General features: G+C 48.3%; 1 protein-coding gene across 2 annotated transcripts in view; it reads right to left on the bottom strand.

Annotated features, from left to right (window-relative positions):
• RPL3L (ribosomal protein L3 like) overlaps nt 1-24,548 on the bottom strand; it is a 46,852-nt gene that overhangs the window by 6,468 nt on the left and 15,836 nt on the right. For both annotated transcript variants that reach the window (XM_063934931.1, XM_063934932.1), the window contains exons 3-9: nt 19,347-19,515; nt 18,875-19,010; nt 18,585-18,771; nt 16,133-16,293; nt 14,252-14,353; nt 13,704-13,799; nt 5,747-5,866 (exon numbers count right to left, since the gene is read on the bottom strand). In XM_063934931.1, the coding sequence (XP_063791001.1) occupies nt 5,747-5,866; nt 13,704-13,799; nt 14,252-14,353; nt 16,133-16,293; nt 18,585-18,771; nt 18,875-19,010; nt 19,347-19,515 (971 nt within the window). The remainder of the gene's footprint in view (nt 1-5,746; nt 5,867-13,703; nt 13,800-14,251; nt 14,354-16,132; nt 16,294-18,584; nt 18,772-18,874; nt 19,011-19,346; nt 19,516-24,548) is intronic.

Here is a 24,548-nt window from a genome sequence, read left to right as displayed (position 1 = left end):
ATTTAGATTTTTGGGTCATTTTACTGAGCTTTATTTTTTTGGATTTTACATGCTCTCTACTATGACATTGGGCATTGGCCTTGGCAGACGACGTTGATGGCATTTCATCGTCTCGGCCATGACTAGTGGCAGCAGCTTCAGCACGAGGTGGAAGTGGATCTTGATCTTTCCCTATTTTACCCTCCACATTTTTGTTCTCCATTTTTTAATGTGTGGAATTATATGCCAGTAATATATCAATAGCAATGGCCTACTACTATATATACTGCGCACAACTGAAATGCACCACAGGTATGGATGGATAGTATACTTGACGACACAGAGGTAGGTAGAGCAGTGGCCTACTGTACCGTACTGCTATATATTATATACTGGTGGACAGCAAACTGTGCAAAACTGAAATGCACCACAGGTATGGATGGATAGTATACTTGACGACACAGAGGTAGGTAGAGCAGTGGCCTACTGTACCGTACTACTATATATTATATACTGGTGGACAGCAAACTGTGCAAAACTGAAATGCACCACAGGTATGGATGGATAGTATACTTGACAACACAGAGGTAGGTAGAGCAGTGGCCTACTGTACCGTACTGCTATATATTATATACTGGTGGACAGCAAACTGTGCAAAACTGAAATGCACCACAGGTATGGATGGATAGTATACTTGACGACACAGAGGTAGGTAGAGCAGTGGCCTACTGTACCGTACAGCTATATAGTATATACTGGTCAGCAAACTGTGCAAAACTGAAATGCACCACAGGTATGGATGGATAGTATACTTGACGACACAGAGGTAGGTAGAGCAGTGGCCTACTGTACCGTACTGCTATATAGTATATACTGGTGGTCACCAAACTGTGCAAAACTGAAATGCACCACAGGTATGGATGGATAGTATACTTGACGACACAGAGGTAGGTAGAGCAGTGGCCTTCTGTACCGTACTGCTATATAGTATATATACTGGTGGTCAGCAAACTGTGCAAAACTGAAATGCACCACAGGTATGGATGGATAGTATACTTGACGACACAGAGGTAGGTAGAGCAGTGGCCTACTGTACCGTACTGCTATATATTATATATTGGTGGACAGCAAACTGTGCAAAACTGAAATGCACCACAGGTATGGATGGATAGTATACTTGACGACACAGAGGTAGGTAGAGCAGTGGCCTTCTGTACCGTACTGCTATATAGTATATACTGGTGGTCAGCAAACTGTGCAAAACTGAAATGCACCACAGGTATGGATGGATAGTATACTTGACGACACAGAGGTAGGTAGAGCAGTGGCCTTCTGTACTGTACTTCTATATAGTATATACTGGTGGTCAGCAAACTGTGCAAAACTGAAATGCACCACAGGTATGGATGGATAGTATACTTGACGACACAGAGGTAGGTGGAGCAGTGGACTACTGTACCGTACTGCTATATATATAGTTATACTGGTGGTCAGCAAAATTCTGCACTGTCCTCCTACTATATACTACAACGCAGCACAGATATGGAGCGTTTTTCAGGCAGAGAACGTATAATACTGGTGGTCACTGGTCAGCAAAACTCTGCACTGTCCTCCTACTATATAATACTGCTGGTCCCCAGTCCCCACAATAAAGCAGTGTGAGCACAGATATATGCAGCACACTGAGCACAGATATGGAGCGTTTTTCAGGCAGAGAACGTATAATACTGGTGGTCACTGGTCAGCAAAACTCTGCACTGTCCTCCTACTATATAATACTGCTGGTCCCCAGTCCCCACAATAAAGCAATTAGCACACTGAGCACAGATATTTGCAGCACACTGAGCACAGATATTTGCAGCACAATTTGCAGCCCAATGAACATAGAAACTGAAAGGACGCCAGCCACGTCCTCTCACGATCATCTCCAATGCACGAGTGAAAAATGGCGGCGACGCGCGGCTCCTTATATAGAATACGAATCTCGCGAGAATCTGACCACGGGATGATGACGTTCGGGCGCGCTCAGGTTAACCGAGCAAGGCGGGAGGATCCGAGTCGCTCGGACCCGTGAAAAAAAAGGTGAAGTTCGGGCGGGTTCGGATCCCGAGGATCCGAACCCGCTCATCACTAATTAGCAGTGTACCACCCTCATGGAGTCTGTTTCTGATCGTTTGAGTAGACACATGCACATTTGTGGCTTGCTGGAGGTCATTTTGCAGGGCTCTGGCAGTGCTCCTCCTGTTCCTCCTTGCACAAAGGCGGAGGTAGCGGTCCTGCTGCTGGGTTGTTGCCCTCCTACGGCCTCCTCCACGTCTCCTGATGTACTGGCCTGTCTCCTGGTAGCGCCTCCATGCTCTGAACACTACGCTGACAGACACAGCAAACCTTCTTGCCACAGCTCGCATTGATGTGCCATCCTGGATGAGCTGCACTACCTGTGTGGGTTGTAGGGAGGTCATACAGGCACGTGGAGGCCACACACACTACTGAGCCTCATTATGACTTGTTTTAAGGACATTACATCAAAGCTGGATCAGCCTGTAGTGTGTTTTTCCACTTTAATTTTGAGTGTGACTCCAAATCCAGACCTCCATGGGTTAATAAATTTGATTTCCATTGATAATTTTTGTGTGATTTTGTTGTCAGCACATTCAACTATGTAAAGAACAAAGTATTTAAGAAGAATATTTCATTCATGCAGATCTAGGATGTGTTATTTTAGTGTTCCCTTTATTTTTTTGAGCTATATATATATATATATATATATATATAATTATATATATATATATATATATATATATATATATACAGAATTATTACGATTATTTAATTTTATTTTTTTTGATAATGTTTTGATGTCTATTGGGCCTAGGGGTCATTCTGAGTTGATCGCTAGCTGCCGATGTTCGCTGCATAGCGATCATTTTAAAAAATGGCAAAACTACGCATGCGTATGGGGCACAATGCACACGCGCTGCATACGGGTACAAAGAGCATCGTTGTTTTGCACTGCTTATAGCGACGATTCCATTCGCACAGCCGATCGCAAGGAGATTGACAGGAAGAGGGCGTTTATGGGTGGCAACTGACCGTTTTCTGGGAGTGTTTGGAAAAACGCAGGCGTGTCCAGGGCGTTTGCAGGGCGGGTATCTGACGTCAATTCCGGGACCTTCGTCGCAGCAATCATCGCACAGAATAAGTAACTACAGGGCTGGGCTTGTTCTGCACCGTCTGTGTTTGTACCGCTCGGCTGCGCAGGCGTTTGCACACTTGCAAAGCGAAAATACACTCCTCCCCCGTGGGCGGCGACTATGCATTTGCACGGCTGCTAAAAGTAGCTAGCGAGCGATCAATTTGGAATAACCCCCCTAATTCAGTAAGGATTGCAAATTCTGCTAATGAGCAGAATTTGCAATCCTTTTGCTTGCTTCTGCATGCTGGGGGCCGCCCATCGCAGGGTAAGGCCGCCCAGCATGCTGACTGACGGCTCCCCCTTCAACAAGCAGAAATTGTGAACGCATCGCATCGCAATATCTGCTTGTTAGCAGAAATAGAGGATGCTTCCTGCCGGTTGCCATCCCCCTTGTTCCTGATCGCTGTGGCTGCTTATGACATCACCCGCCACGATCACCCCCCCCCCGACACGCCCCGTTCGCGCCGCACTACCCCCATTCGCACCACACCGCCCCCACAATGCTCCATCTCCGCCCTGGAAACGGTGAGTTGCAGCCCCCCCTCCCTGTGACCGCCTCTGCCTGATTTACAGGCAGAGGCAATCGCATTTTTTGCTGCACCCACGCAGAAAGTGCAGGCGCATGTGCAGGACGATCGTAATAATTCCGGTTGGATCGCGATTTGCGATCCAACCTGAATTAGCCCCATTGTGGGGAATCTACAGCTGTGCAAGGCCCATTCTCCGCATATGCAGCACAGGCCTTACAATCTATGGGGTCATTCCGAGTTGATTGTAGCTGTGCTAAATTTCGCACAGCTACGATCATGAACTCAGACATGCGGGGGTACGCCCAGCACAGGGCTAGTCCACCCCGCGTGTCAGTGCCGCCCCCCCCCCCCCTCGCAGATGTGCAAAGGCATTGCGCAGCCGCTGCGGGCCACTCCCCACACGGTCCGGCCACGCCTGCGTTGGCCGGACCGAGCCCACGAAACGGCGGCCAAATGCCGCCATTTCGCCCCCTCCCGCCCATCGACCGCCTCTGCCTGTCATTCAGGCAGAGGCGATCGTAGCGCAGAGACGGGCGGCCATGCGCCGGCACACTGCGGCGCCGGCGCATGCGCACTTCTGACCCGATCGCTACGCTGCGAAAGACTGCAACGTGCCATCGGATCAGAATGACCCCCCCATGCCCATAGTTTCCCAAAGCCGCTGCCTGATTAAGGAGGTGGAGAGGGGGCTCTTGGGCTGCGTTCCTGAAAACAGGGGCGTCGCCCCCGTTTCCTGCGAGGGGAGAGCCAGGGTATCCGTTTGGATGGTCGACCATGTTATGGTCGACAGTCATTAGGTCGACAACTAGTGGTCCACATTGACATGGTCAACATAGACACATGGTCGACACATGAAAATGGTCGACACATGAAAGGTCAACACATGAAAAGGTCGACATGAGTTTTTCAATTTTTTTTCTTTTGGGGAACTTTTCCATACTTTACGATCCACGTGGACTACGATTGGGAACGGTAATCTGCCGAAGCACGGCGAGCAAAGCGTGCCATGCGAGGGGACGTGGTGCACTAATTGGGGTTCCCCGTCACTTTACGCAGAAAATGACATCAAAAACAGTAAAAAAAAAAAAAACGACATTTTCATGTGTCGACCTTTCACGTGTCGACCATTTTCATGTGTCGACCATTTGTCCACGTCGATCATGCCAATGTCGACCAATAATGGTCGACCTAATGACTGTCGACCATAACATGGTCGACCATTCATCCCGTGACCGCGTGTCACCACGCACACTCCCTGGCTTCGCACCCCCTGCTTCCATTGGCCACCTCCTGTTGTTGGATCGCGGTTTGCGACATCAGTTGCAGTGCTGGTAACGCAGTTACATGCAGGAGGCTATGGAGGGAGAGTTATCAAACCTTCTAAACAGGACGAGTGAAAGGTGTTGCTTATATCAACCAATCAGATTCTAGCTATCATGTATATAGTACATTCTAAAAATTATAGCTAGAATTTGATTGGTTGCTTTTTTTCAACGCATCTACTCATCCTGTTTAGAGGGTTTGTTTCCAGGGGGAGCAAAATGAGTTCCATAAGTCCGGAATGAGTTCTGTAAGTACCAGTGACACATTAGTTATGCACATACTAGCCCCAGTCTCTGACAGTTCAGTGATAATAGGCGCAGTCGCCTGACTAACGCTAACCTTACAATAAATAACCCCAGATATTGGAAATGTTCCGAAATTGGGGGGTAATTCCAAGTTGATCGCAGCAGGATTTTTGATAGCAACTGGGCAAAACCATGTGCACTGCAGGGGAGGCAGATATAATATGTGCAGAGAGAGTTAGATTTGGGGGGGGGGGGGGGGGGGGGGGGGTTCAATCTGCAATCTAATTTGCAGTGTAAAAATAAAGCAGCCAGTATTTACCCTGCACAGAAATAAAATAACCCACCCAAATCTAACTCTTTCTGCACATCTTATATCTGCCTCCCCTGCAGTGCACATGGTTTTGCCCAGTTGCTATCAAAAATCCTGCTGCGATCAACTTGGAATTACCCCCCTGGTCCGGATATTTGCTTACCATGAATGCTCGCTTCTCCTGGTCTGTTTGGAAGCACCCATGGCCAAATTTGGATGTCGTATCAATGAATTTCAGCTCAATGGACTCTAGGGCGCGGCGGCTCACGTGAACCAATAGAGACTGTGGGAGAAAAAGCTCAGCTAGAATAAATGCTGCAATCCACACATTGTACGTACTGTATCTCAGTGAATGCACTCAGCTAACCTCACCACAACATTTTACATTTCTGTTGCGTTTTGATCTGAGCCTCCTCTTGGAGACTTGTGGCGACACCACCTGGATGAAAATGGTAATTGCACAGATGGACAGAAAGCAGGATGGAATTTTGGGACTTCCTACTATTAGGAGAATGGTGAATAACCTGACATGCTAATTGGGATTTCTCTGACGTCCTAGTGGATGCTGGGGACTCCGTAAGGACCATGGGGAATAGCGGCTCCGCAGGAGACTGGGCACAGCTAAGAAAGATTTAGGACTACCTGGTGTGCACTGGCTCCTCCCACTATGACCCTCCTCCAGACTTCAGTTAGAATCCTGTGCCCGGCTGAGCTGGATGCACACTAGGGGCTCTCCTGAGCTCCTAGAGAGAAAGTATATTTTAGGTTTTTTATTTTACAGTGAGATCTGCTGGCAACAGACTCAATGCAGCGAGGGACTAAGGGGAGAAGAAGCGAACCTACCTAACTGGTGGTAGCTTGGGCTTCTTAGGCTACTGGACACCATTAGCTCCAGAGGGATCGACCGCATGGAACCGGCCATTGATGTTCGGTCCCGGAGCCGCGCCGCCGCCCCCCTTACAGAGCCAGAAGCAAGAAGAATCCGGAAAATCGGCGGCAGAAGACATCAGTCTTCACCAAGGTAGCGCACAGCACTGCAGCTGTGCGCCATTGCTCCTCATACACACTTCACACTCCGGTCACTGAGGGTGCAGGGCGCTGGGGGGGGGCGCCCTGAGAAGCAATAAATACACCTTGGCTGGCAAATATATCACAATATATAGCCCCAGAGGCTATATATGTGATAAATACCCCTGCCAGAATCCATAACAAAGCGGGAGAAAAGTCAGCCGAAAAAGGGGCGGAGCTATCTCCCTCAGCACACTGGCGCCATTTCTCCCTCACAGCTCCGCTGGAAGGAAGCTCCCTGGCTCTCCCCTGCAGTCTACACTACAGAAAAGGGTAAAAAAGAGAGGGGGGGCACTAAATTTAGGCGCAATATACATATAGCAGCTATAAGGGGATATAATTTAGTTAATCCCTGATTTATATAGCGCTCTGGTGTGTGCTGGCATACTCTCTCTCTGTCTCCCCAAAGGGCTTTGTGGAGTCCTGTCTTCTGTCAGAGCATTCCCTGTGTGTGTGCGGTGTGTCGGTACGGCTGTGTCGACATGTTTGATAAGGAGACTTATGTGGAGGAGGAGCAGGTGCCTATAAATGTGTTGTCACCCCCTGCGGGGCAGACACCGGAGTGGATGGACTTGTGGAAGGAATTACGCGAAAGTGTCGACTCCTTACATAAAAAATTTGACGACATGCCAAATGCGGAGCAGCCGGCTTCTCAGCCCGTGCCTGCCTAGTCGTCTCAAAAGTCATCAGGGGCTCTAAAACGCCCGCTACCACAGATGTCGACACGGATACTGATACCAGTGTCGACGACGAAGAGACTAATGTAATGTCCAATAGGGCCACTCGTTATATGATTGAGGCAATGAAAAATGTTTTACACATTTCTGAGGTGACCCCAGGTACCACAAAAAAGGGTATTATGTTTGGGGAGAAAAAACTACCAGTAGTTTTTCCCCCTTCTGAAGAATTGAATGAAGTGTGTGAACTAGCGTGGGCTTCCCCCGATAAAAAATTGGTAATTTCAAAAAAATTACTAATGGCGTACCCTTTCCCGCCAGAGGATAGGTCACGTTGGGAAACACCCCCTAGGGTGGATAAAGCACTTACGCGCTTATCAAAAAAGGTGGCACTGCCGTCCCAGGATACGGCCGCCCTAAAGGAACCTGCTGACAGAAAGCAGGAGGCTCTCCAGAAAGCTATATATACACACACTGGTATTATACTGAGACCAGCTATTGCCTCAGCATGGATGTGCAGTGCTGCAGCTGCATGGTCAGACTCCCTGTCAGAAAACATTGACACCCTAGACAGGGACACTATATTGCTAAACGTAGAGCATATTAAAGACGCTGTCTTTTACATAAGAGATGCACAGAGGGATATTTGCCGGCTGGCATCAAAAATAAGTGCATTGTCCATTTGTGCCAGGAGAAGGTTATGGACCCGGCAGTGGACAGGTGATGCAGATTCTAAAAGGCACATGGAAGTTTTGCCTTATAAGGGTGAGGAGTTGTTCGGGGATGGTCTTTCAGACTTAGTGTCCACAGCAACAGCTGGGAAGTCAGCATTTTTGCCACATGTCCCCTCACAACCAAAGAGAGCACCGTATTATCAGGTGCAGTCCTTTCGCCCCCAAAAGAGCAGACGGGGTAGAGGCGCGTCCTTTCTGCCCAGAGGCAGAGGTAGGGGAAAAAAGCTGCAGCATACAGCCACTTCCCAGGAACAAAAGTCCTCCCCCGCTTCTTCTGCTAAGTCCGCCGCATGACGCTGGGGCTCAGCAGGCGGAGCCAGGTACAGTGGGGGGCCGTCTCAAAAACTTCAGCAATCAGTGGGCTCGCTCACAGGTAGATCCCTGGATCCTTCAAGTGGTATCTCAGGGGTACAGGCTGGAATTCGAGACATCCCCCCCCCCCGCCGTTTCCTCAAATCTGCCTTACCAACGACTCCTTCAGAAAGGGAGGCTGTGTTAGAGGCAATTCACAAGCTGTATTCCCAGCAGGTGATAGTCAAGGTGCCCCTACTTCAACAAGGACGGGGTTACTATTCCACAATGTTTGTGGTACCGAAACCGAACGGTTCGGTGAGACACATTTTAAATTTAAAATCCTTGAACACATATTTAAGAAAATTCAAGTTCAAGATGGAATCGCTCAGGGCGGTTATTGCAAGCCTGGAAGAGGGAGATTACATGGTATCTCTGGACATCAAGGATGCTTACCTGCATGTCCCCATTTACCATCCTCACCAGGAGTACCTCAGATTTGTGGTACAGGATTGTCATTACCAATTCCAGACGTTGCCGTTCGGCCTGTCCACGGCACCGAGGGTATTTACCAAGGTAATGGCCGAAATGATGATACTCCTTCGGAAAAAGGGAGTTTAATTATCCCATACTTGGACGATCTCCTGATAAGGGCGAGGTCCAGAGAGCAGTTGTTGGTCGGCGTAGCATTATCTCAGGAGGTGCTACACCAGCACGGTTGGATTCTGAATATTCCAAAGTCTCAGCTGGTTCCGGCGACACGTCTACTGTTCCTGGGGATGATTCTGGACACAGTCCAGAAAAAAGTGTTTCTCCCAGAGGAGAAAGCCAAGGAGCTGTCATCTCTAGTGAGAGGCCTCCTGAAACCAAAACAGGTGTCGGTGCATCATTGCACGCGAGTCCTGGGAAAGATGGTAGCTTCCTACGAAGCGATTCCATTCGGCAGGTTCCATGCAAGAACCTTTCAGTGGGACCTGTTGGACCAATGGTCCGGATCGCATCTTCAAATGCATCGGTTGATAACCCTGTCTCCAAGGACCAGGGTGTCTCTGCTGTGGTGGCTGCAGAGTGCTCATCTCAGAGAGGGCCGCAGATTCGGCATACAGGACTGGGTCCTGGTGACCACGGTTGCCAGCCTTCGGGGCTGGGGTGCAGTCACACGGGGAAGAAACTTCCAAGGACTTTGGTCAAGTCAGGAGACTTCCCTACACATAAATGTTCTGGAACTGAGGGCCATTTACAATGCCCTAAGTCAAGCAAAGCCCCTGCTTCAAAACCAGCCGGTTCTGATCCAGTCAGACAACATCACGGCAGTCGCCCATGTAAATCGACAGGGCGGCACAAGAAGCAGGACGGCGATGGCAGAAGCCACAAGGATTCTCCGATGGGCGGAAAATCACGTGTTAGCACTGTCAGCAGTGTTCATTCCGGGAGTGGACAACTGGGAAGCAGACTTCCTCAGCAGGCACGACCTCCACCCGGGAGAGTGGGGACTTCATCCAGAAGTCTTCCAACTGATTGTAAACCGTTGGGAAAAGCCACAGGTGGACATGATGGCGTCCCGCTTAAACAAAAAGCTAGAAAAATATTGCGCCAGGTCAAGAGACCCTCAGGCGATAGCTGTGGACGCTCTAGTGACACCGTGGGTGTACCGGTCGGTTTATGTGTTCCCTCCTCTTCCTCTCATACCCAAGGTACTGAGGATAATAAAGAAAAGAGGAGTAAGAACTATTCTCATTGTTCCAGATTGGCCAAGAAGGTCTTGGTACCCGGAACTTCAAGAATTAATCTCAGAGGTCCCATGGCCTCTGCCGCTCAGACAGGACCTGCTGCTGCAGGGGCCCTGTCTGTTCCAAGACTTACCGCGGCTGCGTTTAACGGCATGGCGGTTGAACACCGGATCCTAAAAGAAAAGGGTATTCCGGAGGAAGTCATTCCTACGCATATTAAAGCTAGAAAAGATGTAACCGTACAACATTATCACCGCATATGGCGAAAATATGTTGCGTGGTGTGAGGCCAGGAAGGCCCCAACGGAGGAATTCCAGCTAGGTCGATTTCTGCACTTCCTACAGTCAGGGGTGACTATGGGCCTAAAACTGGGTTCCATTAAGGTCCAGATTTCGGCTTTGTCGATTTTCTTCCAAAAAGAACTGGCTTCACTGCCTGAAGTTCAGACATTTGTCAAGGGAGTGCTGCATATTCAGCCTCCTTTTGTGCCTCCAGTGGCACCGTGGGACCTCAACGTGGTGTTGGGTTTCCTAAAGTCACATTGGTTTGAGCCACTCAAAACCGTGGATTTAAAATATCTCACGTGGAAAGTGGTCATGCTTTTGGCCTTGGCTTCGGCAAGGCGTGTGTCAGAATTGGCGGCTTTGTCATGTAAAAGCCCCTATTTGATTTTCCATATGGATAGGGCAGAATTGAGGACTCGTCCCCAGTTTCTTCCTAAGGTGGTATCAGCTTTTCACTTGAACCAACCTATCGTGGTGCCTGCGGCTACTAGGGACTTGGAGGACTCCAAGTTACTGGACGTAGTCAGGGCCTTGAAAATTTATGTTTCCAGGACGGCTGGAGTCAGGAAACTGACTCGCTATTTATCCTGTATGCACCAAACAAGATGGGTGCTCCTGCTTCAAAGCAGACTATTGCTCGCTGGATTTGTAGCACAATTCAGCTTGCGCATTCTGTGGCTGGCCTGCCGCAGCCTAAATCTGTAAAAGCCCATTCCACGAGGAAAGTGGGCTCTTCTTGGGCGGCTGCCCGAGGGGTCTCGGCTTTACAACTTTGCCGAGCTGCTACTTGGTCAGGGGCAAACACGTTTGCAAAATTCTACAAATTTGATACCCTGGCTGAGGAGGACCTTGAGTTCTCTCATTCGGTGCTGCAGAGTCATCCGCACTCTCCCGCCCGTTTGGGAGCTTTGGTATAATCCCCATGGTCCTTACGGAGTCCCCAGCATCCACTAGGACGTCAGAGAAAATAAGATTTTACTCACCGGTAAATCTATTTCTCGTAGTCCGTAGTGGATGCTGGGCGCCCGTCCCAAGTGCGGACTGTCTGCAATACTTGTATATAGTTATTGTTAACTACAAGGGTTATTGTTGAGCCATCTTTTGAGAGGCTCTGTTGTGTTCATACTGTTAACTGGGTATATTATCACGAGTTATACGGTGTGATTGGTGTGGCTGGTATGAGTCTTACCCGGGATTCAAAATCCTTCCTTATTGTGTCAGCTCTTCCGGGCACAGTATCCTTACTGAGGTCTGGAGGAGGGTCATAGTGGGAGGAGCCAGTGCACACCAGGTAGTCCTAAATCTTTCTTAGCTGTGCCCAGTCTCCTGCGGAGCCGCTATTCCCCATGGTCCTTACGGAGTCCCCAGCATCCACTACGGACTACGAGAAATAGATTTACCGGTGAGTAAAATCTTATTTTTCCCCATTACCCATCATCACATTTAGGGGGGTATTCTATTAACCACGATAACCTGTTTTCACGCAAAAAAACAGATTTTTACCTCGAATAGCAAAAAACCCCTATCCAATTAGCTGTGAAAAGTTTTCACCCAATAATTTTACTGCGAATCTCACTTTACCTTCTCTGAGCAGGTGAAAAGTTGGCGAAATCCATATTTTAAGGTAAAAATGTTTGATAAAAAAAGGGGTTTGGTTCAGAACCCTGGGACACCCTCCCTAATGAATAATTAGGCACCTAGAAGTTTTTTATTAATTTTAATTGACCAGTTTTTGGAGTGAGACAGTGCAAAGTGATGGAATTTGGGGTTCAAGGTATAGGATAGGTATATTGGGGTGCTTTATGAGTGGGACAAGTGTTTTTAGTCTAGCAGGTGGGAGTAGTCAGTCTGTTTACACTTTTTTTTAAAGTCCCATAAAATGACCCAAATATATATTTATGCCTATTTTTATGTACCCCGAATTCAATTTCAGCACTCATTTTACTGGAAAAAAAAATAGCTTTATAATATTTTTCCATTTAAAAGAAAAATACATGTAACAGCCATTTGACCCAATTTAAGTACCCCAAATGTATTTAATATGACCTATAATACACTTCTATACTGTTGTCCTATGTTAGTTTAGCATTTTTTGAGGTACAGGCTGATTTCCCCATTTTCACCCTGATTTTTCACTTATTTCCCCCCCCCCCCCCCCCCCGTTTTCGCACATTTGGAATATGACAGGGCGTAAAACTGGAGCGCACATACCCATGAAAAGCCATTTTCATGGCAATTTTCGCATGATATACGCAAAAAAGTTGCGCAAAAAAATTATGTGATTTTGCGGCTAATTGGATACCGCCCTTAGCGTTTGGATCAGCAGATCAGCAGTCCTCTGCCTGTAGCAAAACATATGTAACGAAGAGCTCTACATTTTCTATTATTACATAGTATATAGTTCTTCTTACTAACAGCCAGCAGAGTGCGTGGGAAAATCCCTTTTGTTTTTCTCTGCCTGTAGCTGGCAGATATTGGGAGCCAATTCTTTCCTTGCAGAGTACTTGCTTTATTTTTCTTAGCTCATTTAATAAAACAGGGAAATTGTAAAATGTAAGATGAAGCATATTTCTCTCAGACACACTGGCCAGTTGAGCGAAAGCCTCTCAGCCAATCGATCGTGCCATTTACATCCAGCCGTGCTTCCTACCACCGATTTAGAATGGATTGGGCTGGGCTGTTGCGGCCTGATACAATACAACCTCCTGACTTTTTTGGAGCTTACTGGATTCCACCATCTAAATAAAACATGGTCCGTTACTAAGTCAAACCCCCAACAAGATTACTGGTGTAGACTAGGGCTACCATATCTCCTCTGTCACAGGTCTAGCACAGCTACAATATGTTACAGGTGGGAGTAGCGGATAGGGCGGCCTCAGGGAGCTAAAGGTCCTGTGCCGACCAGCTCTAATGATGTATATCTGATTCTGATCTAGGTAATATCAGATTTATCAAGCCTTGGAGAGTGATAAACAGCACGGTGCTAAAGTACCAACCAACCAACTCCCATGTTACAGGCTGTGTTTGGAAAATGACAGGAGCTGATTGGTTGGTACTTTATCACCGTGCAATCTATCACTCTCCATACTTTATTGTAAACCTGTACACTGTTGTAATCATACAAAATAGAATAAAAAGGTAAAACATTGCACATCAGCAGGCCTGAGACATGAAACAGTAATAGGAAATACTGTCAAGCGCTAACAGAATGCAGGAGAAGGGGATTCACACACATACACACCAAACAGAGGGGGGAGCACAGCACTGGCAGTTTTATACGCAGCTTTGTAAACCCGCGACTGATTGGATGACTGGGATCGTCTCCATAACACTCACCTTCCTGAGAGTAAGAACCCGCTTCTTACTCCCCACAACGCAGCCTTTAAGCATGACAAAATCATTGTTCACTTGCCCGTAGTGTGGGAAACCTCCCTGGGGATAAAATGAGAAGGAGATGGAATATGATAAAAGTGTGACGTGACCTACACACAGTGGTACATTTACTAAAGCTTCTAAAACAGAGAATTGGTGATGTTGCCTATAGCAACCAATCAGATGCTGTCTATCATTTTCTAAAAAGCAATAGAGAAATGATAGACAGCATTTGATTGGTTGCTTTAGGCAACATCGCCAATTCTCTGTATTGAAAGCTATAGTTAATTTACCCCACAGTGCCTCGTGCCCTAGTTTGTAATGTCCCATCACATATTTGCACTGTATATTTATTTGCACATTAACCTTTGCGCCAGTCCTAACCCCCACTTGTTATGAATTTATTTTGTATGGAGTATTGGGGTAACTACATACGCGGTTCAGGCTGCAAAATACATCCAACAATTTGGAAAACGCTCTAAGAGGGTAGGCACGCCTCACTGTATACGCACCAAAGGTGTAATGGACTTGTCTGTGATATCGTACTGTGTTGCCGCATTGTTCTTCACAATTTTACCATCCTGCATATGTATACCTCGGCCAATACGATAAATCTGTGGGGAAAACATAAAGGTTGCATGCAGTGAGATGCGAGGTAAGTATCCTGCTGATGTGTAATAACGAGCCTGACGTGACTTAGGGAAAGTAGTCCCGGCTAATGATGCAGAGCACTTCGTGCAAATCGAGTAGTCACTCTGGTACATTTATTTTCAGGCAGCTGTGTATTGTCATGTAACTAACCACAGATGCAATGCTATGTCTTATTTTCTCCAGTATGCAATATTAATGTAGACAGTGAAGCTAACACTGATAGAGGGGCGGGTGTGGATGATCAAATCGACACTGTCTAGGTCGACAATGTTTAGGTTGACCACTATAGGTCGACAGTCACTAGGTCGACAGGGATGGACGGTCGACAGGGTTTATAGGTCGACATGTGCTAGGTCGACAGGTCATAAGGTCGACATGAGGTTTGTTTGTTTTTGTCGTTTTCTTCGTAGAGTGATCTTCGTAGAACCCCAATTAGTGCACCATGTCCCCTCACAGGGCTCGCTTCGCTCGCCATGCTTCGGGCAAGGTGCCTCGCTTCGCTCGGCACAGATTACCGTTCCAATCGTAGTCCACGTGGATCGTTAAATATGAAAAAGTTCAAAAAAAGAAAAAAAGTGAAAAACTCATGTTGACCTTTTGACCTGTATACCTAGCACATGTCGACATAGAAACCATGTCGACCTCCCATCCCTGTCGACTTAGTGACTGTCGACCTATAGTGGTCGACCTAAACATTGTCGACCTTCAGACCGGATCCCAGAGGGGCAAAGCCAAAAAAACACAGGTAACTTTTCCCTTAGACAAGCCATGTTGAAGGAAGGGGCCTCTATATATATATACTTACACTGTAATTTCAGCTTGAGTTTGGTCACACACCTCCCAAATTATAACTTTCCCCCACCTGTGACGCAACATGGTTTTACCAAGGTGCAAAGGCACTTCCTCCCCCCAATTTAGAATCAGCCCCATAGTTTGTGCCACCACCACTGCGCTCCGATATAAAAATGCGTAGGGTGTCGTCTGGTTAATTAATGTCAGGTGCTCAGACGGGGTGTTACATTTACCTCGTTGCCTGCTTTCTGGACCCTGATTTATCTCCAAGGATGTCCTATAATCACTCCCCACTCTCCAGCCACTACGTCATGCACCATATCTATTGTATTGTGCGAGCACAAGGCTCTGGCAAGAGATAAAGGGATTATGGGAAAGAGACACATAAAAGCAGTCTATTGAATGGTGAGGTGTGAAATCTGATTTCGTAGTGTTATAAGAGGAGTGCTCTACCACACAGACTCCAGTCTTCCTGTTCTACAGGGAGGCTTCAAGCCCTATCCCAAGATGGATGCCAAGATCACTACTGAGCAGGTGCGGGAGGCAGACTGTGTAGGACTGTGTTAGAGCATCACAGTGAAAGATACATCCTGGGATTACCTGCAATCCACAAGGATTCCGGTGCCCCTGCAGCACTTCCCAGTGCCTACATACACTGACTGGCTAGTGAGCTGTATGACACACTGCTCCACTGAAGCACCACCCCATGAGAACCAGTGTGTAACAGTGAGTACGGCTGCACCTGCTATCTTTCAAAAAAACAACAACACCACTGGTCTAGTAACTGGTGTTTGCCTATAAAAGGCTTTAGTATCAACATCTGCACACATAGCACTTCCAACAGATGGAAAGTCTCATAATAAGTGTATTATACATTGCTCAGGTTGTCTATAGATCACTAAGGGGCGTTGTTTTTACATCCGTCTGTTACAGGTATATCTATGAGTTACCTTCTTGTTGATCTCGGTTCGATGGTGGTAGCCCTTTTGGCCAGCCCGGGCTATGGTATAGGCAACACGAGCTGGATGCCATGCTCCGATACAAGCCACCTTGCGCAGCCCCTTGTGTGTTTTACGGGGTAACTTCTTAGTGTGCCAGCGTGAGGTTACACCTGAGTGGTAAAGAATGAGTATACTGACGGTACCATAAACCAGAACATTTCAGTAAATGGCTTTATAGAAGATGGTAAAGTATGAAAAAGTTGATAGAAATGCAAGAAAACAAACAAACTTGTATCAACCATTACATACCCTCCACCTGTACCTTTTTGGCAGGTACAGGACCTTTTTTATGGTCTGTACCGACTTTTGACTCTCCAAACTTCCATTAAAAGTATAGGAAAAGGGACGTGGCCACCCCCCCTTTACCCGTGGCCACGCCCCCTTTTCTAATTTGTACAGCTTTTTATGCGTAAAATGTTGGAGGGTATGCCATTATCATGTCGACCATTTGAACCTGTCAACCATTTGACAGTGTCGACCATATGGTGTTGACCGATTGACTCCCCTATGTGTACAACTGATAGCAATGCACTAAGGGGGTCATTCTGACCTGAACGCTCGCTGCAGTTCTTCGCAGCGTTCAGGTCAGAACTGCGCATGCGCCAGCGCCGCAGTGCACCGGCGTATGGCTGACAGCCGACGGCTGTCGTTGCCTAGCGATCGCCTCTGCCTGATTGACAGGCAGAGGTGGCCGCTGGGCGGGAGGGGACGGCACGATGGCGTTTGGCCGCCGTTTTGTGAGCGCGATCCGGCCAACGTACGCATGGCTGGACCGTGCGGGAGGCAGGCCGCAGCGGCTGCGTGACGTCACACACAGCCGCAGTGAGCCGGGCAGTGACGAGTAGCTCCCAGCCAGCCGCAGGAGCTGCGCTGGCTGGGGTATCCAGACTCCAGGTCGACAACAAAAAGCTCGACACACCTTAGGTCGACACCAATTGGTCGACACACCTTAGGTCGACGTGTGCACAATGTCGTCATGGACAAAAGGTCGACAGGAACAAGGTCGACATGGAAAAAGGTCGACATGAGTTTTTCACAATTTTTTTCTTTTTTGGAACCTTTTCATACTTAACGATCCACGTGGACTACGATTGGAACGGTAATCTGTGCCGAGCGAAGGCACCATGCCCGAAGCATGGCGAGCGAAGCGAGCCATGTGGGGGACGCGGTGCACTAACTGGGGTTCCCGGTCACTCTATGAAGAAAACGACACCAAAAAAACATAAAAAACTCATGTCGACCGTTTTCTACGTCGACCTTGTTCCTGTCGACCTTTTGTCCACGTCGACCTTTTGTCCACGTCGACCTAAGGTGTGTCGACCAATTGGTGTCGACCTAAGGTGTGTCGACCTTTTTGTTGTCGACCTGGAGTCCCAGACCCGCTGGCTGGGAGTTACTCTACAAGTACAAAAGCATCGCCGCTGTGCGATACTTTTGTACTTGTGCCTCGGGGGGCGGCCGAACATGCGGGGCGGACTGGCGCTGTGCTGGGAAGATGATCGTAGCTACGATCAGGTCAGAATGACCCCCTAAGGGCCTAATTCAGATCTGATCGCAGCAGCAAATTTGTTACCAAATGGGCAAAACCACGTGCACTGTGGTGGGGCAGATGTAACATGTGCAGAGAGAGTTAAATTTGGGAGGGTTATATTGTTTCTGTGCAGGGTAAATACTGGCTGCTTTATTTTTACACTGCAGTTTAGACATCAGTTTGAACACACCCCACCCAAATCTAACTCTCTGCAGTGCACATGGGCCCTCATTCCGAGTTGTTCGCTTGCTAGCTGCTTTTAGCAGCCGTGCAAATGCTAAGCCGCCGCCCTCTGGGAGTGTATCTTAGCTTAGCAGAAGTGCGAACGAAAGGATCGCAGTGCGGCACCAAAATATTTTTGAGCAGTTTCATAGTAGCTTCAGACCTACTCCTAGCTTGCAATCACTTCAGACTGTTCAGTTCCTGTTTTGACGTCACAAACACGCCCTGCGTTTGCCCAGCCACGCCTGCGTTTTCCCAGGCACGCCTGCGATTGTATCTGACACGTCTGCGTTTTTCAGCACACTCCCTGAAAACGGTCAGTTGACACCCAGAAACGCCCCTTTCCTGTCAATCATTCTGCGGCCAGCAGTATGACTGAAAAGCTTCGCTAGAACTTGTGTGAAAAAGCATCAGCTGTTGTAAAAGTACGTTGCGCATGCGCATTGCGCCGCATACGCATGCGCAGAAGTGCCGCTTTTTTGCCTAAACGCTGCACGGCGAACGAAAACAGCTAGCAAACAACTCGGAATGACCACCATGGTTGGCCCATTTGCTAACAAATTTGCTGCTGCGATCAGATCTGAATTAGGCCCTAGGTTTCAACGACAGATCTAGTAAGCGCTGTCGACAATCTCTATATGTAGTCACCTTTCATCCCTTTCCCCTTGGTGACTCCAATGACATCGATCATCTCATCCTTGCAGAAGACAGTGGTGACTGGGATCTGCTTCTCCAGCTTCTCGTGGGCCCAGTCTACCTTCTCGGCCATGGTTCCACCATTCAGCTGGATCTCCATCACGTGGGCCTTCTTCTGCCGCAAGGACAGCAGTTTCATCTGCATGGGGCAGATAGTCAGAACACTGACTCAAAGAGAAAACGATTCAAACTACTGAGCTCATGAGCCAGTCTCCTGCCCTTCGTCCACCAACGCTCCTCACCTGGGTGTGCACGATGACCCGGATGACCTTGCAGTACTTCTTCATGGTTGCAAAGTCCTTTTCCAGGTGCTTCTTGCCTTCCGCATCCTGCCATTTTTTACAATATTTGGTAAAGGCCTTTTTCTTGCTCTTGTACCTGCAGAATAAAGGAGATTGTAAAATAAGGCCAGATGTAAGATTGCTCTGATTGTTCTCACCCATAGGCAAATACAGGGGGGTTTCCAGTTGCCCAGAAACCCCCCTTCTCCACAGCCTGGCCAGCGGCTACTACATACAGCATAAAGGGTGGAATGGAGCTGCTGTACATCCCAAGTTGCTTACCGTGATCAGTAGGTATACATACTGTAGCTTGTTACATGCCAATTATGCATCCTTCATGAGCTGGCGACAATCACTCTAAAATCAAACATTTGGAACCCCCCCCCCCCTCCCCTCACCCCTCCAGAAATCGTGCATTTCCCCCTGCTCTCACCAGTTCCTGTAGAAGCGTCTCCTGCACTCATCGCTGATGTGCTCTGCAAATATGGTCTTCAGACTCCGCAAGCCCCGAGGGGTCTCTACGTACCCCACTATGCCCACCACAATCATTGGGGGTGTCTCTATGATCGTCACGGCTTCCACCTCCTCCCGCTTGGAAATCTCTGAGGTGATGGAAAAAAATAATAATTTCTAACAGTTGAATTTATCTGGATAATAATTTACATCAATATACACAGGGGGAGATGTCTCAAACATTGGAGAGTCATATAGTGGAGAAGTTGGCCAAAGCATCCAATCATCTTCTGTTATTTATATAGCACAGTCTTTGAAATGACAGTTATAAGATGATTGGTTGGGCAACTACTCTATTGTATTACTCTCCAATAGTACCCCCAATAGGTAATATTCTCAGGATTTCTGTCTGTGAAAACAGGTGAGATAACATTCTTGACTCGTAAAAATAGATTAACCTATCTGTGTATGAATAAATGGGTTGTGTGGGTTCCAGTGCTTAGAATACCGGCATCCCGACGGCCAGGATCCCAACACTTTTATGTTTAGTATTCTAACCTACCCCCTTCCCTCCCACTAGCCCTCCCTCCCCGCAGCTTAACCCTAACACCTACTGCAGCCTAACCCTAACCCTCCCTTCCCGCAGCCTAACCCTAGCCCTCCCTTCCTGCAGCCTAACCCTAACCCTCCCTCCCCGCAGCCTAACCCTAGCCCTCCCTTCCCGCAGCCTAACCCTAGCCCTCCCTTCCTGCAGCCTAACCCTAACCCTCCCTCCCCGCAGCCTAACCCTAGCCCTCCCTACCTGCAGCCTAACCCTCCCTTCCCACAGTATAACTCTAGCCCTAGCCCTCCCCCCCTGCAGCCTAACCCTAACCCACCATCCCGCAGCCTAACCCTAACCCTCCCTTCCCGCAGCTTAACCCTAATCCCCACTGCAGCCTAACCCTAACCCTCCCTTCCCGCAGTATAACCCTAACACCCCCTTCAACCTAACCCTCCCTTCCCGCAGCCTAACCCTAACCATCCTTTCCTGTAGCTTAACCCTAACCCCCAGTGCAGCCTAACCCTAACCCTCCCTTCCCGCAGCCTAACCCTAACTCCCCAACTGCAGCCTAACCCTAACCCTCCCTTTCCGCAGCATAACCCTAACCATTCCTTCCTACAGCCTAACCCTAGCCCTCCCTTCCCATAGCCTAACCCTAACCCTCCCTTCCCACAGTATAACCCCCCCCCCTGCAGCCTAACCCTAACCCACCATCCCGCAGCCTAACCCTAACCCTCCCTTCCCGCAGCCTAACCCTAATCCCCACTGCAGCCTAACCCTCCCTTCCAGCAGTATAACCCTAACACCCCCTGCAACCTAACCCTCCCTTCCCGCAGCCTAACCCTAACCATCCTTTCCTGTAGCTTAACCTTAACCCCCAGTGCAGCCTAACCCTAACCCTCCCTTCCCGCAGCCTAACCCTAACTCCCCAACTGCAGCCTAACCCTAACCCTCCCTTTCCACATCATAACCCTCCCTTCCCGCAGCATAACCCTAACCATCTCCCCTGCAGCCTAACCCTAACCCTCCCTTCCCGCAGCATAACCCTAACCCTCCCTTCCCACCGCCTAACCCTAGCCCTCCCTTCCCGTAGCCTTACTCTTACCCTAACCCTCCCTTCCCGCAGCTTAACCCTAATCCCCACTGCAGCCTAACCCTCCCTTCCAGCAGTATAACCCTAACACCCCCTGCAACCTAACCCTCCCTTCCCGCAGCCTAACCCTAACCATCCTTTCCTGTAGCTTAACCTTAACCCCCAGTGCAGCCTAACCCTAACCCTCCCTTCCCGCAGCCTAACCCTAACTCCCCAACTGCAGCCTAACCCTAACCCTCCCTTTCCACATCATAACCCTCCCTTCCAGCAGCATAACCCTAACCATCTCCCCTGCAGCCTAACCCTAACCCTCCCTTCCCGCAGCATAACCCTAACCCTCCCTTCCCACCGCCTAACCCTAGCCCTCCCTTCCCGTAGCCTTACTCTTACCCTAACCCTCCCTTCCCACAGTATAAACCCTACCCCCCCCCCTCCTGCAGCCTAACCCTAACCCACCATCCCGCAGCCTAACCCTAACCCTCTCTTCCCGCATCTTAACCCTAATCCCCACTGCAGCCTAACCCTAACCCTCCCTTCCAGCAGTATAACCCTAACACCCCCTGCAACCTAACCCTCCCTTCCCGCAGCCTAATCCTAACCATCCTTTCCTGTAGCTTAACCCTAATCCCCAGTGCAGGCTAACCCTAACCCTCCCTTCCCGCAGCCTAACCCTAACTCCCCAACTGCAGCCTAACCCTAACCCTCCCTTTCCACTAGAGATGAGCGGGTTCGGTTTCTCTGAATCCGAACCCGCACGAACTTCATGTTTTTTTTCACGGGTCCGAGCGACTCGGATCTTCCCGCCTTGCTCGGTTAACCCGAGCGCGCCCGAACGTCATCATGACGCTGTCGGATTCTCGCGAGACTCGGATTCTATATAAGGAGCCGCGCGTCGCCGCCATTTTCACACGTGCATTGAGATTGATAGGGAGAGGACGTGGCTGGCGTCCTCTCCATTTAGATTAGGAGAGAGAGAGAGAGATTGACCTGAGGCTGATACTGTAGAAGAGAGTGCAGAGTTTAGTGACTGACCACAGTGACCACCAGCAGTGCAGTTGTTTTATTTAATATATCCGTTCTCTGCCTGAAAAAAACGGTACACACAGTGACTCAGTCACATACCATATCTGTGTGCACTGCTCAGCCCAGTGTGCTGCATGCCTGCATCATCTATGTATATATTATATATCTGACTGTGCTCAGCTCACACAGCTTATAATTGTGGGGGAGACTGGGGAGCACTGCAGTGCCAGTTATAGGTTATAGCAGGAGCCAGGAGTACAAGACAGTCACATACCATATCTGTGTGCACTGCTCAGCCCAGTGTGCTGCATCATCTATGTATATATTATATATCTGACTGTGCTCAGCTCACACAGCTTATAATTGTGGGGGAGACTGGGGAGCACTGCAGTGCCAGTTATAGGTTATAGCAGGAGCCAGGAGTACATATTATATTAAAATTAAACAGTGCACACTTTTGCTGCAGGAGTGCCACTGCCAGTGTGACTGACCAGTGACCTGACCACACTGACCACCAGTATAGTTAGTAGTATACTATATTGTGATTGCCTGAAAAAGTTAAACACTCGTCGTGTGACTTCACTTGTGTGGTGTTTTTTTTTTTATTCTATAAAAAACTCATTCTGCTGACAGACAGTGTCCAGCAGGTCCGTCATTATATAATATATATACCTGTCCGGCTGCAGTAGTGATATATATATATTTTTTATATCATTATTTATCATCCAGTCGCAGCAGACACAGTACGGTAGTTCACGGCTGTAGCTACCTCTGTGTCGGCACTCGGCAGTCCATCCATAATTGTATACCACCTACCCGTGGTTTTTTTTTCTTTCTTCTTTATACATACATACTACTACATCTCTTTATCAACCAGTCTATATTAGCAGCAGACACAGTACAGTACGGTAGTTCACGGCTGTGGCTACCTCTGTGTCGGCACTCGGCAGTCCGTCCATAATTGTATACCACCTAACCGTGGTTTTTTTTTTCTTTCTTCTTTATACATACATACTACGACATCTCTTTATCAACCAGTCTATATTAGCAGCAGACACAGTACAGTACGGTAGTTCACGGCTGTGGCTACCTCTGTGTCGGCACTCGGCAGTCCGTCCATAATTGTATACCACCTAACCGTGGTTTTTTTTTCTTTCTTCTTCATACATACATACTACGACATCTCTTTATCAACCAGTCTATATTAGCAGCAGACACAGTACAGTACGGTAGTTCACGGCTGTGGCTACCTCTGTGTCGGCACTCGGCAGTCCGTCCATAATTGTATACCACCTAACCGTGTTTTTTTTTTCTTTCTTCTTTATACATACATACTACGACATCTCTTTATCAACCAGTCTATATTAGCAGCAGACACAGTACAGTACGGTAGTTCACGGCTGTGGCTACCTCTGTGTCGGCACTCGGCAGTCCGTCCATAATTGTATACCACCTAACCGTGGTTTTTTTTTCTTTCTTCTTCATACATACATACTACGACATCTCTTTATCAACCAGTCTATATTAGCAGCAGACACAGTACAGTACGGTAGTTCACGGCTGTGGCTACCTCTGTGTCGGCACTCGGCAGTCCGTCCATAATTGTATACCACCTACCCGTGGTTTTTTTTTCTTTCTTCTTTATACATACATACTACTACATCTCTTTATCAACCAGTCTATATTAGCAGCAGACACAGTACAGTACGGTAGTTCACGGCTGTGGCTACCTCTGTGTCGGCACTCGGCAGTCCGTCCATAATTGTATACCACCTAACCGTGGGTTTTTTTTCTTTCTTCTTCATACATACATACTACGACATCTCTTTATCAACCAGTCTATATTAGCAGCAGACACAGTACGGTAGTTCACGGCTGTAGCTACCTCTGTGTCGGCACTCGGCAGTCCGTCCATAATTGTATACTAGTATCCATCCATCTCCATTGTTTACCTGAGGTGCCTTTTAGTTGTGCCTATTAAAATATGGAGAACAAAAATGTTGAGGTTCCAAAATTAGGGAAAGATCAAGATCCACTTCCACCTCGTGCTGAAGCTGCTGCCACTAGTCATGGCCGAGACGATGAAATGCCAGCAACGTCGTCTGCCAAGGCCGATGCCCAATGTCATAGTACAGAGCATGTCAAATCCAAAACACCAAATATCAGTAAAAAAAGGACTCCAAAACCTAAAATAAAATTGTCGGAGGAGAAGCGTAAACTTGCCAATATGCCATTTACCACACGGAGTGGCAAGGAACGGCTGAGGCCCTGGCCTATGTTCATGGCTAGTGGTTCAGCTTCACATGAGGATGGAGGCACTCAGCCTCTTGCTAGAAAAATGAAAAGACTCAAGCTGGCAAAAGCAGTAGCACCGCAAAGAACTGTGCGTTCTTCGAAATCCTAAATCCACAAGGAGAGTCCAATTGTGTCGGTTGCGATGCCTGACCTTCCCAACACTGGACGTGAAGAGCATGCGCCTTCCACCATTTGCACGCCCCCTGCAAGTGCTGGAAGGAGCACCC

Source organism: Pseudophryne corroboree, chromosome 7, assembly GCF_028390025.1.
Source record: "Pseudophryne corroboree isolate aPseCor3 chromosome 7, aPseCor3.hap2, whole genome shotgun sequence".
In the NCBI taxonomy this organism is placed as follows: domain Eukaryota; kingdom Metazoa; phylum Chordata; class Amphibia; order Anura; family Myobatrachidae; genus Pseudophryne; species Pseudophryne corroboree.
Note: the sequence above shows the minus strand (reverse complement) of the source record. Positions and strands in the feature narration are given on the sequence as shown.